General features: G+C 36.7%; 1 protein-coding gene across 2 annotated transcripts in view; it reads left to right on the plus strand.

Annotated features, from left to right (window-relative positions):
• MXI1 (MAX interactor 1, dimerization protein) overlaps positions 1-18865 on the plus strand; it is an 81330-nt gene extending 62465 nt beyond the window's left edge. For both annotated transcript variants that reach the window (XM_025467168.3, XM_025467169.3), the window contains exons 4-6: positions 10854-10968; positions 11596-11767; positions 16305-18865. In XM_025467168.3, the coding sequence (XP_025322953.1) occupies positions 10854-10968; positions 11596-11767; positions 16305-16468 (451 nt within the window). In that variant the 3' untranslated portion in view covers positions 16469-18865. The remainder of the gene's footprint in view (positions 1-10853; positions 10969-11595; positions 11768-16304) is intronic.
• Positions 18866-20743: the final 1878 nt, after the last annotated feature.

Here is a 20743-nt window from a genome sequence, read left to right on the forward strand (position 1 = left end):
ACAAAAATGTACTCTTTGGTATTTGGATCATTGGTGTGACCAATTATGGCATTTTTCTCTAGGGTTGTAATGTCTGTATGGTTTTTCTATCTTGCTTCACTTTATTCCAGTCTGATTCACAATTATTCCTTACAGAACAGCTTGCATTTGGCATAGCTGTAAAAAAAAAAAAAAAAAAAAAAAATCCAGTCTTTTCTAAATAAGGTTCTTTTTCAATTGGAAATTCTGTCTTTGTAGTTAAAACATTTGTAAACATAACACAATTTAGATAGAGCTGAATGACTTTGCAAGACTGCTATTTTTGTAATGCAGGAGGCTTTTCCTAAAGAGCAATTTGGTGATACTGGGCTCCTAGAACTCCCTTGAAAGCAGTTGGAATTTACTGCTGTATGTATTGGGTCATATGAAGGAGGAAACATGGATTTGCTGGCTTGCAATGTTCAGGAAATATTGGTATGTATAGAAGAAAATACTGAATATGTTTTGGGTGTTATTTTTCATCACTTCAGAGGATCCTTCATATATCTTTTGTCACCTGAGATTAGAGATATTGGTGATCCTAGAGATATTTCAGGACTTTCATCCTGTTACATGTCTAATATCTGAAAGGAAATACAGCCAAGGGCAAACTTATCCTCCAAATTCTATCACATTCTTTGGTTGGACCAACAGTTTTTGTGTTCTCTTTGGAATATACTTCTTTGGAATATACTCTTTGGAATATACTGTTCTGCCTCACTTTTGATTGGCAGTGGTAATAATCTGGAGCATGTTCCCTCAGCCTAGCTTTTTCTTCTTTTCAAATTCATAGAGCAGTATAGATTTGTTCTGGCATCAAAGTGTAATGGCACTTGTACAGCAGTCCTTCTTGGACAGAAAGCTATATTGGTATTGAGTTAAGGCTGGAATCATACAGGATAAATATTAGATTTCTGATTCTTCTCTCATTTGATTTTTTTCCTGGGTTTTTCCAGAGGAGAGTCAAACTTATGATTTAGACAGATATAAATAGAAACAAGTCATAAATTTGACCCCAGTTTTTTTACTGATTAAAGTTTGTCTTTTAGGTGACTATTGCAATTGTTTTTTACTCTGTTAAATACCTTTTCCTTTTTAGAAGGGTCTTAAAAAGTAAAGTAGTCCTTAAGGCATGTTCATATTCTACCTGCCTACAAATGCTCAATGCCCTAATTCAACACTGAAAACATTTCTCTTTTTATCATAAGAAGAGAGCATGCCCAGGATGGGAGCCAGATGTTATACAAAGCTGCCTCCAAAAGTAACATTCAAAAACTAGACTTCAGTTGGACCCTTTGTGATCAGAAAAAAAATTTGATACAATATAATGAAAGAGAAAGATCAGAAGGATTATGTAACTTTGAAATAAAGATAAACCAAAACATTAATCCTCTGTCATTGTCAGGACTGTGGCATGTTTAAAATTCTATGAGTCTTATTTTTGTAGAGATTCTTTTCTCAATGCCCAATGAATACCTCAGGAATTATTATTGTTTTAAAATTCTACGGTGGTCAGCAGTTGCTCTTTGTTACCCTTTTCCTGCCCCAAATTTTACTCCCCCAAACAAAATGAAACAAAACAAAACACAAACAACCCCTCATTTCAACTTCAGGGAAATTTTTCTAAAATGGAACTACAGAAATAATCCCTGGCTAACTTGACTGAATTGGCAGATATCCAGCAATGCCAGACCATTTGCCCTCTGCCAATAGTAAGCATGGTCACCACTTTTAATCATTTAGCTCCGTATTTCAGGTTCTTCATATTCAGTACAAATTGTGGATATTCATCTTCCAGTGATGTGTTAATTCTTAGGCCATAGTGTTCCTTTTCCGTTTAATAAAATGTATCTTTCCTCCTAAGTGAGTACACCGCCTTAAAATGAACTATTACACTAATCACATCTTATTAGTGGGCCCATATTTAAAAGCATTGTGCCATTTTCATTTTATACTTCTAAATGAACATTTACATTCCAGAGCGTTCTTTGTGTTGTTTGTGCTGTGTAGGATCATCGTTTTATTAGAGATAAGTAACAGAATTTCTTCATTTCCCTCTACCATCCTGGACTGTAATTTGGTATAATACAAGAGTTGCACTGGTCTGTAAGAGTGGGGCTATGAGTGTTAGACTCACACTTTTATAGAAGAATAGACTAATGCTTGTTGTGTACATTTCATGTATAAAACTGGGGCAGTGTCTTACAGAACATTATCACTGTGTCTCAAATCTGACTTGCCAGCACGTAGGAAGTTTGTTTTGGTTTCAAAATGTACTTTACCCCATGGTGGCTGGCAGGGTACAATACTATTGACATCACTGTGTTTCAAATAGAAAATTAACAAGTAGCTACTGTTGTGATTGCAGATTGCCTTCCCAGTCCCTGTGAGAGAATGCTTTTTCTTTGGACAGCAACACTTCTCAGCCCCTTGGTACCATTAAATCAGCCAATGGGGGTTGCCAGAATAGGGATGAACACCAACAAAAGGCTGGAAAAACTGTTAATAATGCAAAAATCTTTAATCCATTTCCAAATTGATGTGAAAGATAAATAATTGTTAAAAATTTCTCTCCCACCCACAGCTAAGTTTTGACAGTAGGCCAGGTTCAGAGCCTGATCTCTCCAGAGAGGAGTATCCTTTCCCTCTACCCAAACCCCTGGAGAGTTGCCAAAGGAAAATAAGCTATTTTGTATTTAGAACAAATTGCCACTGTTTTCTTCAGTGATGTAGCCCTATTTCCCAGACTTTGAAACTTGGAATACAGAAAGTTCTTGTGTGACCAAAGAAGAAATATGGTGAATGAATGATCAAGTTTTTTTTTTTTTTAACCAAATACTAATAAACAGATGAGAGAGGGGATGAGATATATGCAGGGAATCTAAATTTAGCACAGAATGGACATCGAGTGAACAATTTCTGTTAAATCACTTTGGAGATTGGGTTCCTTGTGGGGGTTTTCAGTGAAGAACATGCCTCTGGGACGAGATTTTAATTATTTTTTTTCAAATGAGGCTGTCAAAAATCAGGTTTTCCTTATAGATGAATACAAGACAGTTTAAAAACTTGTTTATGTGTTCTGCAATATTGGCTTCAACTGATCAGCAGTCCTGTGATCTTTAAATTGTGTAGGTGCTAATTTCTCATGTTATCAGATAGGGTAACAACTGTTCATTTAATTTTTTCTCTCTTGCATTATAGAGTTATTTCTTTTTAGACTTTTGTCTCTCATACCTGGATTTTCTTAGCAGTGTCTTTTCTATTTTTTTGTTAGTAATTGCCTTCCTGCCATTATACTTGTTATTACTATTATTTCTTGAATAACAGCTGGAACAGAGGCCAAAGTTAAATCAGTCAAATTTTCTGCTTGTTAGGAGGCTTATTAAAAAGGTTAGAAAGTTTGAGATTGGTGACAAAAAAATTGGATTTAAAAAAACTATGAATTTCATTTGACATTGTTGTCTTAACCCTTCATCACTGTAGATACTTTGATAAATCAGCCTAATTCCTGTAGTTCTTAATCCTGTGCTTTACTATTAAAAGAGATGTTGACCCCAATCAAGAGTTAGGTTGGAGATTGTCAGTTACTCTACATGGAGTCAGTCATCGTTGGTGGTGACTGACACACAATTTCAGCTGACACACAAATTCCCAGGGTACAGTTCTGGCATCCATAACAGTTCTCTCATGGATTTTGGCCTGGCATCTGAATATACCGTTTGGAGGTTTCAGTATTGTTGCCTCAACTTTGGTGAGTTAGAGAGTCTCAGAAATATCCATCAGAAATTTACATCCCTCCTCCCCACTGTGTGACAGTTATTCTGTTTGTTATTGGAAAAACTGAAATGACTAAAAGTATGAATTCAGTCTTATCCTGAATGTAAAATATAGTGTGATTAGTGTGAAAATCAAGTTATTAATTTTCTAAAGAAGGGAATATAGCAAGGAAGGCGTCAGAGAAGAAACAATAGTTTGGCTGTGGACTGATAAATGAGTTAGATGCTCACCAGGTACACAGTAGAGAGGGGGACATTCCAGGTGGAGAAATGGGTAAAGATAAAAGCACACTTGGTGTGTGGAAGAGGTCTGTAAGGGTATGGGTAATGGGAAGTGAGGCAAGAAAGGTGGTAGGCAGAGACCAAATTATAGCATCTTCAAACAGAGTATTATTACTGGCATCTTTTAAATTTTTTTACAGCATCTAGTTCAGTGGCATAATAAGCTGCAGCTGATTGTTTACTGGTGATCATTGTTGACTGCATGGCACTTTATCCTCTTTATATTTCTGAGATATAAAGGCTAAATAAAATTTCAGTCTACATGGAATCTATGTATTTTGAGAAAGAATATATCATTATCTTGTCATCATTAATTTATTGAGTACTCATATCTCTCCCATCTCTTCTCCCCCACTCCACTCTCCTCTCTGTAAACCTTTGAGAAACCTAGTCCCCGTTATGATTCAGAAACAATATTCTGAATGCTAAAGCTCTGATAGTAAGCTTTAGTAATTTGTTCTAGTAGTTTGAACATAGATTCCTGTAGATCTTGGGATTTAGTGTAAAATAGAGCAAGATTTATTTGAAGTCTTCTTTTGCCTTAAAAGTATACTTTGTGTTATTTGTGCTTATTTTCATACAAAAGAGTGTTTTCTTCCAAATCTTTGAGGAAAAGTATGACTTCTGGAAGGCATATTACTATATATTTAACCTTTTCGGTGTAAATACTCTGGCTTCCTACCCTAAGAACTGCTTAGATTATATTGGGAGACAGTGATTTTTAAAAAGTCTTCCAAGATTGAGTAATGTGTATCTCTGCTTTAACTGCTTTTATTTAATTGTATATAGATAAGCCCTTCAGTGCTAAGGTGGACAATGTGACTGTAGAATAATTTATATTATTATAATATCACATAGATCACATAGTATATATAATTTGTATAATTTGCAGTTTCATTATAACACTTGTTGATATTTCTATCCAGTTATTTTACTAGATACCAATTAAATTAAAAGGAATATTAAAAAAAAAGGAATATTAATGAAAAGAGCTTTCCTTTTTTTTTTTTTTTTTTTTTTTGAAATGAGGAAGGAGTCCTAGCTATTCTCCTGTTTTTGTTTTGTTGTCATCAAACCCCATGACACCACACTCAGTTCTGGTGCTAGGGAAATGCCATTTACCAGGTTACTATCTGGCAGTTAATAGTTTTTTTGTTTTGTTTTGTTTTTGTGATGCAGATAATATGTAAGTTGTAAGTAAAACATATAAGAATAGCTTGTCTGAGTTTTCTTATTTCACAAACAGAATAGGCTGAACAGCAGAAGATGATCATAATTGTTTTCATAAATAAGATCCATGAGTAGCATGGATGTGCTTGATATCTGGATTCATTTTTAATGTCGTTTTTCATAAGAAAAAAGGTAGGCATATTATTTTGTGTAACTTTGGAGATTTTTCAGAAGATTCTCAACACACTAAATATTAGAGGAACATTTTGTGTAGGATAAGCAGCTAATTGCTGTAATGTGCTTCGGAAGTGTCGTATGGGGAGTTGGGAAACCTGGCCAGAAGCCACTGCAGCTTTGAAGAATGTGGCTCAAGGGAGGACTCAGCCCATTGCGTAACATTCAGCAGAGAGGAAAGTACAAGTACTGTCCCTATCACTTGACTTGTTTTCCATTTTGATTTAGTTATTTGGCAAAGTCTTGGTATCCTGTAGTGGAGGAATGAAAGACAAGCAAGTTCCAAAGAAGGACCGTGCCTCCAAGGGCATCAGCCAGTGGATGGTTTCTGAGGCTTGGCAGGTGTTAAATTTCATATTATTGTTGAGCAGAGGGATTAGAGTTTCAAGAGACGACTTGAAAAACATCATCCTATGGTACTTGCAATTTTTTTGTGTGTGAAAGAGAATTCTTCCTTTCTCCTCCTTCAACAACGTGTGGTTCTTGTAGTTGATATACCTGTGCCTTAAAATATCACAGCTACTAGAAGGGACCATTTTACAGCAAAATCATTTCCCCTCATGTTCTGTGATATTTCAGTTTGGCAGTAGAGTTTACAAGGTTTGAAATCAAAAGCAGCGTTGGTTCCTTCAGGGAAAAATGATCCCAATTTACCAAAATAAAAGCCAAACAGACTCTAATTGTTCCTTTTCCCACAAGGGGCTTGCCCTTTTTGAAGGTGTGGGTTAGTTTGATAGGACCTTCTCTCCAATAAGGTTAGTCACCGAAAATTGCCTCTTCCCCTGGGTAAAACCCACTTTTAAATCTATTTTAAAACAGACCTCAAAGTGTCTTTGAAAATAAAAGTGCTTTGGTATCTCTCCATCCTTTTGCCCCCTCCCTCTCAGCAAGGAGACTCGTCAGACACCCCTGCTTGCAGTGTCTAATCCTCACACTAAATTAGGAAAGATTTACATTTTATGGGTTTTATTGAGCTCTTCATGCGTTGTGAAAAGTTAAATAAATGCTAACCAGGAAGCTAAATTTTTTTCTTGTTTTCCATCAAGGCTAGTTCCATAAATTTTACAATGTCGGGTTTTTCTATTGGTTTTCTGGTGTTCATCAGAATATTCAAAACATCAGCCTTAAAAAAAAAATCAGCCTTAACTTTCCCCAATCATTTTTTGTTTTATTTTGTTTTAAAGATTTATTTATTTATTTTAGAGAGAGCGCGTTAGCATGAACAGGAAGAGAGGGGCAGTAGGAGAGAGAGAGAGAGAGAGAGAGAGAATCTCTAGCAGACTCCTTGCTGAGCACAGAGCCTAACACGGGGCTGGATCTCACAACCCTAAGATCATGACCTGAGCCAAAATCAAGAATTGGCTGCTCAACCAAGCCCCCCAGGCACCCCTCTCACCCCTAACCTTCTTTAACCTGCTTTGACTAAAGGTACATGGCTGTGCCTTTTATGAATCCTTGTTGTCTATGTCAGCTCTTCCATTTCTTGGAGACTTGAAAAATATCATCTTATGCTATTTGCAGTTTTTTCCTCAGTGCATAAGGATTTTCTTTTTTAAAAAATTTATTTTATTATTATTATTATTATTATTATTATTATTATTATTATTAGGATTTTCAAATCAAACCAAGGTGGTGGTGGTTGTTTTTCTGCCTTTTGTCCTCTTTTTTTCCTCCAGTATCTTACAGTCCATGATTTGGCAACCCCATACAGGAGGCTCCTGAGCCACCAGTCACATGAGAATGAAGGCAAGAAAAAAAAGGACCAGATGGCATCAAAAGATATGCCTTTCTAGGTCGTTGGTGGTTAAGCTTGCAATCTGGTTACCAGCAGGGAGACTATGGGGAAAGGGTGGAAAGCAGCACAGCACCATTGTAAGGGAAGAAGAATTTTGCCATACAGTTTGTTACAGTAATTTGGAGAGAAAAAAGTTACACATCAAGGTGAATGAATTTTCTGACTAAACTTCCCAGTTTACAATCACAGGGTATCCCATTGCTCTTAGAAGGGTGAATTTACCTAAAGCTGGCCTAATAAGCACATATGGAAAACTGTGTAGTATTTGGGTGTCAACTTTGAAAAGTGTGGCCATTACTTGTTACTTTGTTCTCCAAATACCTGATTCTCTTGTGAGTATGAAAACTGAAGGAAATGATATTTGGCTCTCACAGAGAGACTTTTTCCCACAAAAGAACACAGGGCATCATTTACCACTCATTCTTCATACTCTTATCTATTGTATTTAGAATTGTATTTATAAAACGTGGAAAATGGCATCACAGGTCTTTGTGAGACATATTAACTCAGAGTATGTTTTCTTAAGCTGTAACTTGGAGCACATATATAATTACTGGACTGAAGAATTGTTCAACAGGGGCTAATAAAAAATATTTTAGAGGGCAGTCTGCCTTCGCTGTTGTTCTAGCATCCTACACGTTGACTCCCGTGGCCTGGGCAGATTCTGATTTGACAGCGCTATTGCAGACCACCAGACTGCTGAGGTTGGCTCATATTTCCTTACAAAATTTAGTTGTTTTCCCTTGACAGAAAAAAGTAAGATATTTTTAATTTTAAACTTGATTTCAATATATGAACTTAAATCCTTTACTCTTAATTACCTGGAAAAGCCTTGCTTTTTCGTAGACAAATTCAGTATCCCTCAAGTCCGAAGTCAAGTTTCAACGTATAAGTTTGCCTTCTCCAGTTACAATCTCCCCTTTTATTCAGATTCTGTTGCCCTGGATTTCTGTATGACTCATTTCATTATGAACCAAATGAAACAAAACAGTATGTTTCATTCTGTAGTCTAGATTATAAACTCTTATTAAACTTCACATCTCTTTTTTTACTTATACCACTCAAGCATGTGGGATATTACTGAATATACAAAATCATGTAGTAAATATATGCCTCAATAATAAGAGAAAAAACATTGACATTTTAATATTTAGTTCATTTCTGCCTATATTTTAATATGACTTAGATCTCTTAAAACAGAAAACTGACCCAGCCATTTTTTTTTCTCGATGTACAGCTCTAGTAAGGAGTCATTCTGAAGTTTCTTAACTCAGTGTAAAAGATATTTCCTATATATACACTGAATTTCTGAGGTTAAGTAATTAACAAAATTGACAAGTTAATCTTGTGGCAACATACATGTTAACTTTATCGGTTGGTTGCTCTATTAACTTTTAGATGACTGAATTCAGAGCCTTGGGAACCTCTATTAGCAAGACAACCATCAGTATTTCTTTCTATCTTCCAGTCATATCTTGAGTGCAGTTATTAGGCATATGCTATAATTCAAATGAAGAGTTTAAAGGCACTTTTTACAATGGATTTTTTTTCCTTTTTTGTTTTGTTTTCGTTGTTTTAGTCTGCTCAGCAGAAGTACTTCATCATCATGTGAGTCCTTAAGAGGTTTTCCAGTTAAAAATGAGAATTTTGCTAAAAGTTCTATGATTTGGTGTAGCACAGCGGGGGAACAGAGTGACTTTAAAAGTGTTAAATCTCATTAAGGGGAATCCATTGATCTACCTTTAATTTAGGGAAAAAACTTAATTCCTTAATCTACATCAAGTATGTCAGATTTTAGCCTGGAGCCAACTATTAGATTTGAGTTATTGAACTCAATAAAGAGATTTGGAATGGACCCCTAACTATGGCTGAGGTAGTGGGTACTGGAAGAATCTTGATAATTCATCACTGGACCTCTGACCTCATGACCCTTAATCATCCTTGCTTGTCAGTGACACAATTGGTTGCTTATTGTCTTCTCCTACCCCTCTTTCATATTGCTAGCATTTGAGAATTTCACTTATTATTTCTTGTGTTTTAAGACAGAGAAAGCATAGTTTGGTGGTTGAGCTAGTAAAACCATTTTGGCCATCTTTGAGAGGATGATGGGTTTTTTTTCCTGGTGCAATTGAGACAGTTGCTAAATGGTCAGTTATAGCTCTTTAATAAGGATAAGCCGTGAAGACATTTGTGGATTTTCTTTTCAGATATACTATTAATTGTTGAATTATGTTATGCCTATGAATCACAGAACCAAAGATGTGGACTAGTATTATTTTAGGGTATAATTATGTACTCAGAACTCTCATCATAGTGATCATAGTACCTTTAGGATATAGGGAAGGTAAATCCACAAGACTCTGTGCTAGCATTTTCAGGAGAAAAGTTCCTTAACGTGCCCATAAGATGGGTGGATTAAAGAATGCAATAACTTTGAGTAAAGAATTTTGTTGGGGCACCTGGGTGGCTCAGTCCATTAAGTATCTGCCTTTGGTTCAGGTCATGATCCCAGGGTCCTAGGATCAAGCCCCATTAATGGGGAGTCTGCGTCTCCCTCTACCCCTCCCTCCATGCTCGCTTGCGCGTGCTCTCTCTCTCTCTCTCTCTCTCTCTCTAACAATTTTGGGGCAGCCTGGGTGGCACAGCGGTTTAGCGCCGCCTTCAGCCCAGGGCCTGATCCTGAAGACTCCAGATCAGTCCCACGTTGGGCTCCCTGCATGGAGCCTGCTTCTCCCTCTGCCTCTCTCTCTCTCTCCCACTCTGTGTCTCTCATGAATAAATAAATAAACTCTTTAAAAAAAACAATTTTGTTATCAAGCTTTTTCCCATGTGTAGAAAAATTGGAGGTGGGGTAATAGAGGAGAGGTAGAGAGAAATAAAAATTTTTAACTAATGAGCTGGTACACTGAGATATTAGGAAGCAGGGGACTGTTCTGTGGGTTGTTGTTTCAGTGGCTGAAATTGACCACAGCCATATATTTTGCCTTAACCCTTTCTTAGCTGGTCAGTTTTGCTGTTTCTAATATGTTGGATCATATGAAATTATAATTTTTATAAGTGAGAATTGTATATCAGAAATTTTGTATGGTTCAATCTAGTATGTAATAACACATAACGTTTCAGTTGAAGAGAGGGGTGTGCATGTGGGTATGTGTAAAAGATGAGAGGAAATGGAAATTCGTGAGCATTTTATATGCCCTAGGGGTAGGTACTCCAGCTAAAAACTGCTAACTCTAGCCTGTGGTTCTAGGCATTCAAAATCAAATACAATTAATTGCCCCAGTATACTTTCCTACTTCCACATTAATACAGTTGGAGACAATTTATGGGGTGGGTTAAAAATTAAATCATCTGACAGAGGTTACCATTGGGGATAATAATCTGAAGTGACCGTGTCTGCCTAGTACAGCAGAAATGGTAGAGACTGAAAACCGTTTGCCATGCCTGTATTTGCGCATACTTTGAAGACATAGGGTTGTAACATGGATATAGACTAATAGTTTGTGATTTATTATTGTCTCAAAATAGATTTTAGGATGTTCGGTCTGTGCTGATTTGATATTTGTTGTCTTTCTTAGACGAGCTCATCTGCGCCTGTGTTTAGAACGCTTAAAAGTTCTGATTCCACTAGGACCAGACTGTACCAGGCACACAACACTTGGTTTGCTCAACAAAGCCAAAGCACACATCAAGGTGAGAATTTCTTTCATATTTGTACATGATTGTCTCAGCCCTTATTTCATGATAAGGAATGATTCCTATTCATAAACATCAACTAGCTCACCATGCCCTCTTTAATAACTGACCTCCAGAGAAATCTTTCTGAAAACTTATCAGCTAATCTGATGGGAGCAACATAACCTGATTAAACTAAATTGTTTTGACAGCATGGCCATTTGAGGAGCTGGGAATACTAGGAAAATAACAATTACGCTGCTGATGGGCAGAAGGCAGGCAGTTGTGCCCTCTGGTGGAGATAACTTTATTTGGCTTTGTCCCTCAGTATTTTTCCATCAAACTACAGTGCAGAGCAAGTTTCTCTTACGTGGAGATAACTTTACAGACTTTGAGAATTCCATAGTGTTCTAGTAATATAGCATTCATTATGCACAAAAAAGAAATAGAAAAATAACTATATTTGGTGATTAAAAATATGTATTTGTGTATGTTTGTATACACACACACACACACACACACACACACATATACTTGATTATTCATTCATATTTTCTCTGCCAAAGAAGAAATCTCTTAAGATGTTAGGTAGGAATGAATTTCATTGTCTGTACTGGACTGTATAAGTGTCTTTTATCATTTTAGAAACTTGAAGAAGCTGAAAGGAAGAGCCAGCACCAGCTAGAGAACTTGGAACGAGAACAGAGATTTTTAAAGCGGCGACTGGAGCAGCTGCAGGGTTCTCAGGAGATGGAACGAATACGAATGGACAGCATCGGGTCAACTATTTCTTCAGATCGTTCTGACTCAGAGCGAGGTAGGCCTGGGCTTCCTCCCTAATGAAATACTACACATCCCCTATCTAAATTTAGGCAGGATGCGTTGGAAATCGTTCTGTTTGCTCTCTTCTCTTTCGCCAGTACTGCAGCACTCTTGGGTTTTGTGCAACCACAATGTTGTCTAGCAATGCCTGTATGAACAAGAGAACTCTTCCCCCTTGATTATGTAGAAATTTATTTTTAACTTTCTACTTGAAACAATTTTAGACTTAGAGAAAAGTTGTTTTCTGTAGAAAATCATAGCGTCTCATATACTCTCCACCCAGATTGCCCTACTGTTAACATCTTACGTAAATGTAATACATTACTACAACAAGAAAATTAACATTCATGTAATACTATTACTTTATCTATAGACCTTACTCAGATTTCACCAGTTTTCCACTAATGTCCTTTGCTTACCTAGGATCCAGTGCAGGATCCAACATTGTATTAGATGGTTCCTCAGTTTCCATGACCCAGGACACTTTTGAAGAGTATTGGCCACTTATTTTATACAGTGTCTCTCAAGTGTCTGATGTTTTCTCATTATTGAGTTGAGGTTATACGTTTAGGGAAAGAAATATCACAGAAGTGATGTTGTGCCCTTCTCAATTCATTGTATCAGGAAGATACATGATGTTGATATGTTTTGTGACTGGTGATGTTAATTTTTATGTCTGTATTTTAAAGTACCGCACCCTTCATTTCTCTTTCCATCTCTCCAAGAATATTGGCCTTTGGCAGAATGAAAGAACAAAAATCAACCAAAAAATCTGAATTTTACTGATCTGTTCATCTAAAGCTCCCACCACATCAGACCTCACAGTACAATAAAAGATCCCAGAGGAGAACTCTCAGGATATTTAAGCTTTATATTAGAGAAAATGGAGCTCATGAGATCTTGAGGATTCTAAAACAAAAAAGGAATTGTTTGTAAAATTTCTTTTGACTTATGGAAATTTTCAAACATACACAAAAGCAGAATATTGAATTCTCATGTACCCATCATCGAGTTTGAACAGCTGATGACATTGTCATTCTCGTTTCATTGGTTCTCCACTGCTCATCCTCACCATTTTTTCTGGAATGTTTTCAGTCAAATCCCAGATAACATTATCATTTTGTCCCTAAATACTTGAGTATATATATTTAATAAATGAGACTTAAAATTAGTCATAATGTTATTATATCTCACAGAATTAGTAAAATCAGATAATATTATTTAATGTCTAATACTCAATTTCTTTAAGGTTTTTTTTTTTTAAAGATTTATTTATTTATGATAGACACAGAGAGAGAGAGAGAGGCAGAGACACAGAGGGAGAAGCAGGCTCCATGCCGGGAGCCCGATGCGGGACTCGATCCCAGGACTCCAGGATCGCACCCTGGGCCAAAGGCAGGCACCAAACTGCTGAGCCACCCAGGGATCCCCTTTTTTTTCTTTTTTTAAAGATTTTATTTATTCATTCATGAGAGACACACACACACAGAGAGAGAGAGGCAGAGACACAGGCAGAGGGAGAAAGCAGGCTCCATGCAAGGAGCCTGATGTGGGACCTGATCCCGGGTCCCCAAGATCACACCCTGGGCTGCAGGCGACACTAAACCACTGTGCCACCGGGGCTGCCCTAATACCCAATTCCTGATAGATTTTCTTAAAGGTGGCATTTTACCATTGACATATTTGAATTAGAATCCAAAGTCCATATTGCATTTGTTTGTGCCTTTTAAGATACTTTTCATCTATAATTTCTGTTCCCCATTTTATCCTCCCCAGTGCCATTTACTTGTTGTAGAAGCAGAGTCATTTTGGGGCACCTGGATGGCATAGTAGGTTGAATGTCTGACTCTTGGTTTCAGCTCAGATTGTGATCTCACACTGGTAAGATCAAGCCCTAAGGCAGGCTCTGTGCAGAGTCAGCTTGGGTTTCTTTCTCCTTCTGCCTACCCACCCCTGACTCTCTCTCAAATAAATAAATCTTAAAAAAAAAAAAGAAATGGAGTCATTTTTCTTTTCTTTCCTTTTATAAAATTTTATTTATTTACTCATGCAAGACAGAGAGAGAGAGAGAGACAGAGACATAAACAGAGGAAGAAGCAGACTCTGTGGGGAGCTTGATGTGGGACTCCACTCCAGAACCCTAGGATCACAACCCCAGCCAAAGGCAGACACTCAACCACTGAGCCACCCAGGTGCCCCAGAGTCATTTTTCTTATAGAACATCCCACATTCTAGATTTGGCTGACTGAATCCTCATGGCATCATTTAAGATGTTCAATAAATAAATAAATAAATAAATAAATAAATAAATAAATAAAATGTTCTTCTGTCCCTATTTCCTATAAACTGGTTGGTGAATCTCATGGCTTGATTTATAAATTCAGATTCTTTTTTTGAGGCAAGAATACTTTATAGGTGGTGCTGATACATTTATGCAAATGCCCAACCTTTCACTTGTCTTTCACTTAGGTATTACAAATAGTAGTTTCTCATTCTGTCATTCTTTTTGCATTTATTAACCTTTTTATAAAGAAGAGCATTTCTTCATCAGCTTTCTTGATTACTCCAAAATAAAGTCCATCTAGGGAAGATGGGATAAATGCTTTTTAAAAATTTTTGGTTTTTTTTGTCAGTTTTCTGAATAATGAATTGGTATCTTAGCAACCTCCAGAGGTAACAGGGGTTTTTGTTTTGCTGTTTGGTTTTGATTATCTTAGGAACATGTAGGTTTTCATGTTTTGAATGTGTTTTAATCCAATGTAGTCTTCTTTATATTATTTTTTAATACTCAAATTTCCCATATTCCATAGAAACATTTCAGATCAATTTTTATCCCTTTTAACACAACCCTAGGAGTCCTTGGGTTTTTTGTTTTTGTTATTGTTTTGCTGTGTAAGGTTTTTTTTATGTGGCACTCAGTTTCAAAGAACAAAAGTATACCAGAGGCAGCAGCAAGAACCTCAAAGACATGCTACATTTATGAATGACAGTGAGGTATAGCAGAAATGACCCCAAATTAAGAGGCAGACCTTGATTCTAGTCCTTTTTCTACTGGCTACAAGCTATGTGACTTTGTCAGGTCTGCAAGCTTTAGCTGCCCTTCCTTCTCTTAACTCTTCCTTGTACCCACCCTCCCTCCAAATTTGAGAACATGTGTGTCTTCATCATTAGGATTCTCATTTTTTTGGTAGTCCCCACGTGCTAGTACCTCTTTCCCAGTATTATAGGGGACTTTTATTAATATCTCTAGTCCACTTGGCTAGAGTAGTCTCTCATTTTACTATGATATAATTGAGTGCAGCAAGATTCTTTTCCAGTTGTAGGTTGGATGAGTATTCTTTGATACTGGGAAACACCAAATAGCCTGTAAAGCATTATGGATGTAAAACAAATAGTTATGAATTCAGAGGATTGTTTGTACAGCTTGTTTGGACAGATGCCTGCATTTTAGAAACAGATTTCTATAACTTTTTTGAAGCAACAAGCCCTTTTGAAAATTATACTCTTTGAAATAACTTACTCTCTCTTCTTGGGCTCAGCAAGAATTCACTTTTCCTAAAGCAATTGTGATCAGTGTGAACCCTTAGAGTCATTGCCAAATATGAAACATCAGACTTTGAGCTTAAAAGAATTGAAGAATCTTGAGTTCATTTCTAACTGTTATGGGAGAGAACAGTTTTTCAACTGCCTTTCATTTTTAAAAATGTATATTGTATTTTATGTGGTGTACGGGTAATTGTATATGTAGTATTTAACAAACTATCTGGTAATAGCTGGTCATATATGTATTTAGGGATTTCTTTTAATAAACATGTTTGATTTTTGAAGTAAAATACAACCACTGAAATGCCTTTACTATAATCTTTATTATAGATCTCATTATAAGCCAGAGACTTTGCAGGCTCACACCCTCATTTCAAGCTATATTTGATGCAAGAAAATTAAATCGAGTTGAAGACAAATCTCTTAGAGTTCCCTCTGTAATGACTGGCTTAGTTTGGTTCCTGAATAGTCAGAAGTCTTTATGATGACTCCTAGAAGTCTGTAGAACTGTCTGTAGAATGAGACCACCTAAGGCAAGAATAAATGATACATTTTCTCGTTCACCTATACTAAGTTGATGCTTTTTCCCTCCTTAAGGCAACTCTGATTAACAAACAGCACTGAGAATTAGTTTCTAGTTTAATGCAAAACAGATGTTGTTAAACCACTTGGGGTTTAGGATCTTTTAATATTAAGCACTAATTCCCAAATAGGCTGAGTGCTTTTGGTGGGAGGTCCAGACGTACTGGCGTCAAAGGCTTTAGTAAACTTGCTGCCTAAATTGAGACCACCACTGGATACCAGACATTCCGCTTTGCAAAATATATTCATGTCTCTTCACCTTCAGTTACTTCTGTTCTCTAGAAATCACTGATAATAAGCTTGTATAATAATTATTGCACAAAAATAATCACTTTTTCTTATACCCTTTTTTCATTCGTTTTTGAGAGTTCAGATTACTAATGTTCTTCCTTTTTTCTTTTTGGCAGAGGAGATTGAAGTGGATGTTGAAAGCACAGAGTTCTCCCATGGAGAAGTGGACAATATCAGTACCACCAGCATCAGTGACATTGATGACCACAGCAGCCTGCAGAGTATTGGGAGTGACGAGGGTTACTCCAGTGCCAGTGTCAAACTTTCGTTCACTTCCTAGAACCCAGCATGACATAACAGTGCAGGGCAAAATATTCACTGGGCCAATTCAATCCAAACAATCTCTTAAATTGGGTTCATGATGCAGTCTCCTCTTTAAAACTAAACAAAACTATACTTGAACAAAAGAGTCAAAAGACCTCTATTTAAGCAAATACTTAGCAAAAAGTGGGGCAGAGCCTCCCCAGCAGAACAAATACTCATAATATTCATATTTGAAAATCACAGTTTCTAATGGCAGAAAACTTAAGTGAAATTTTCTTGATTTAGTTGATTTGAAAGAGGACATTTGGAGATTTTGTCCTCTTTTTCTTCTTTAGTTTGCTCAAATACAATGAGTAGACACATTTAAGGATGGGGTTATGAACCCTTCCTGAGTTTTATGGTCCTAAAAACAAAATCAAACCCATAGTAATGAGAAGACAAGATAATCAGGCATTAACTTGGATAGCTAAAGAGCTATTAAAACTCAGCTTGGACAGCTTATCATGAAGCCTGTGGATGATCAATTCTTGAAAAAATAAAATAAAAAAAAAAGCAAGCTCATTTCATGCTCTGCAAAAGGAGAGACTCCCATGAAGCCTTTTGAAAGGGATCATCATGCAGCTCAGCTTTCTGTTGGATTCCATGCTAAGCAAGCTAACCTTATCCTGCATTGTTAGCAGTAGGGTACCCAACCGCCAGCTCGACAGTCAGCCGCCCTAGGCCCTTGGGCAGCGTGGGGGCAGTCTGTGTATGACAGCCTCTACCACACAGGGCCTATGAATTTGGATTGAGGGGCCAGAAGGAAAAAGCTCTCCATGCCTCTGTGTCTGCGTGGGCCAGAAGAATTGTGCACGCAGATTAGCAGGCCAAGGTCTGAGCCACGGCAGCATTTTTATTTCAGATTTTGATAACTGTTTGTATGTGTTGAAAACCAAAATGACATCTTTTTAAAGCTTGTCCATAAAAAACATAGATGTCTTTTATAGTGGAAAAACACATGGGAAAAAAAATCATCTATTTTGATGCAGCATTTGATAATGATAAAACACCTCACACCTCTTTATAGTGCACAAAATGAATGAGGTCTGGGCTAGGTAGAAAAAAGGTCAATGCTGTTTTTATTTTCTTTTAGAATCATTACCTTTTACCAGCTTTTAACCATCTGATATCTATAGTTAGACACACTATAATACTTAACATAGTTAAGTTCGGCACTTGTCTCATTTTATTGTAAAGATCTGCTTCCATTTTCCCACAGGCAGTCTCTCTCCTTCCTCACAGTCCCACTGTGCAGGTGCTATTGTTGCTCTTATCAATATTTTCTGAAATGTTTTAAGTGAAATTTCTTTTCTAGCCTGCACTTTGATGTCATGTGTTCCCCTTTGTCTTTCAAAATCCAAGGTTCCCCCTCCCCCTTTCCTTGACCCCAGGAAGCTTTCTGGGACCCCTTACCCCTTGGCTCTTTGGACTTTGTATACTTTAAATAATTTAACTACCCTTAATTACTTAAAAAAAAAAAAGCTTTATGATTTTCATAACTTATTGCTGATTTTAATGGGTTGTTAATTTCAGTCCTGTAGTTTTATTTTGTTTAGATAGGGCTGGGCAAGGAAAAAGAAAATAAAGACAACCATATTTAGCAGTGCAGTTGAGTTGTGTGTGTAATGTTAGACTATCCTTTGTAAGTAGCACTTTAACAGCTTTCACTGCTTCTATGTATGAAGTGCACCATCTTGGCATACACAAGGCCTCAGCGTATACTTACTTGTTTTTGTGCTCTTCCTGTGCCTCCGAGAATATTTTATCCTTGATTGTGCTATGTTTGAGTGGAAGAAATTCTTTGAAGTAGATGTGTGAAAAACTGCATGCCTTTAGAAGCCCATTATTAGAACTTGCTACTTCAGGTGCTGGGGACTTAATGAAAAACATGATAAATTCATTTCTCTGGCCCAGGTAAATTATTTCTGGTTTCACTTATAATTACTCCTGGCTGGGTCAAAATGTTGCTCTATATATTTGCTTACTTTTGACTTTCCCAAGGGAGACAGTTTAAAGACTCTGCTAACTACCATGGAAAGTAAATGAAAGCCAATGACTGAGCTTCCATTTTGTTATTCCCATGACATTCACTTGCATCACTTGCCTAGGGCTGGAATTTCGGACTTCATTCAGGAGAACTTGAGGTGCTGCCATTTTGTTGTATTATGTACAGGTTGGTGGGCTGGGAAGCCTTTGTCACAAATCTATAGTACCTATTTCAACTGCCCTCTAAATTACTCCTTCCCTGGGTTTGTTTTCCTTGTGGGAGGGGAGTGGATTGTATGATGAGTAAGAAGTATTAATTTTTTAAAAGACAAATTGAATTTGAAGATATAAAAGTTAATTGCAAGAAATAAAAATTGTGAATGAAGAAGACCCGAGTGCTTTTTGTACCACCCTTCTCCATGAAGGAAAAAGTATGAATGGGCATCCACACCTTAAGCAGCAGCTATCTCCTCAGTGTTTGATACGTCAGTAGTCCAGAATTAATGACAATTTGAATCATTGTCATTTCCTGTTCTGTAATATAAACAGGTGCCTTCTTGACTGATAACTCCATGTAACCTAACTGCAGATGGTTTAATGTACCTGATAATCTTACTGCTTTCAGGTAGGACACAAGCCATTTGTTATTATCTGTTCTTAGTAACTTTTTAGGGAATCCTTTTGGCTACACTGTACATTTAAATTGAAAGTAAGTCTGGAAGTTCCTGTTTAGTCCCCACCCACTAACCTGAGTTAAAGTACCTTTTCTGTAAAATGCCCGAGTAATGTATTAATACAGGTAAATCCCATTTCAGTGCATATTTATTACCAAAGAAGATTCTGATAAAGTCAGACTGTAGTTTCTGATTAGAATAGGTAGAACTCTGGTAGGAATGTTTTTTCTGGTCCCCATGACAATGACAGCTTTTAGCATTATGGAGGGATTTTAAAAGGGTGAGGATTAGAGGCAAATTTCCTAAGGCCACACTGCTTGAGAAAATTGTTTAACCTCCTGAGGAAGGTTCGTTGGTAAGTTTGTTTTCTTCCACTTGAAGAAGCAACTAGCTACCTTTTCCCCCCTTTCTTTTATTATCGTCCCACCTCAAAAATTCCATGTTCCGTAACAGCATAATGTGGGAAGAACCGGGTTTCTTTGGGTGCACATTTAAATCCTAGTTCTAATATTTGCTAAGGACTCTGGGCAAGTTATTTTAATTTCTTCATGGAAATTATTTCCTCCTGAAAAGTTGTTACAAATACTACCTCTATCTTGAAAGGTTGTAAGGATTAAAACCGATACTTGTAAATCCCCACACATACTCAATCTAGGAGTTTGTAGCACCAGAAGAAAAATAAGAGGTATGTACTTCTCTACTTTCTGATGAATGCAACCTTCTAATTTCATCCTAATCTTGAATTTTAGTTATTCTGACTCTGGGTCTTGCAGAAAAAAAGACTATTTCTAATAAATAAAATGGTTCATTTTCACAGAATTCCATGACAGGTTATACTTTGTAAGAAGTCAATTTTGATGTCCTATAGAATTTTTTAAATAAAGACTTTATAAGACTGATGTATCAGCGGTTTTAGTGATTACCTGGTCCTTCTAAAAAAGACGACTAACTTGAGCTTGAGTCTATTAAACACTAGTAGTAATAACTTCATAATGCCCTAGTTAATATTTAGTGTTCGCCTTGCCAAGAAAAACTCTTGGCCCATATACTACATCTAATGGTAAACTGGTTTTCTTGTGGAATACATCTAGATTCTTCCAAAAAATAAGTGCAGTTCAGAATACACATACTGGCTGGCAACTTCACTTCTTGGTTCTGTTTTACCTTTCTGTACCATCATAAATTATTAGGGGAAACGGCTTAGATGAAACTCTTTTAAAGTACTGCCAACTAACTTCCTATCATTTTGAAATTTTTTCTATTTCCTCAAGCTCTTAGCTTTGTTACGGAGAAATGCTTAAAGTCTTTATTTGCTAGGGCAATAACTAGGATATTTCATATTTTTGCACCAGAGTACCAAACAGTATTGTAGAAACATAAAATCCATAACATAGCTCTAAAATGTGTATTAAAAATACAAATTTAAGAAGCCAGTTGCTTCTAAATTATCTTTTATCACATTCTGAAAGCTATGTCAACTAAACCTGACCATTCTTTTGGGGGGAAAATCCTAGCGAAAGAACCGAAGGGATACTTACTCCTTCCTGTATACTTCTGAGCAATGAACAATTGGACAATTACCATCTATTAAA

The sequence above is a fragment of the Canis lupus genome, chromosome 28, assembly GCF_003254725.2.
Source record: "Canis lupus dingo isolate Sandy chromosome 28, ASM325472v2, whole genome shotgun sequence".
Lineage (NCBI taxonomy): Eukaryota > Metazoa > Chordata > Mammalia > Carnivora > Canidae > Canis > Canis lupus.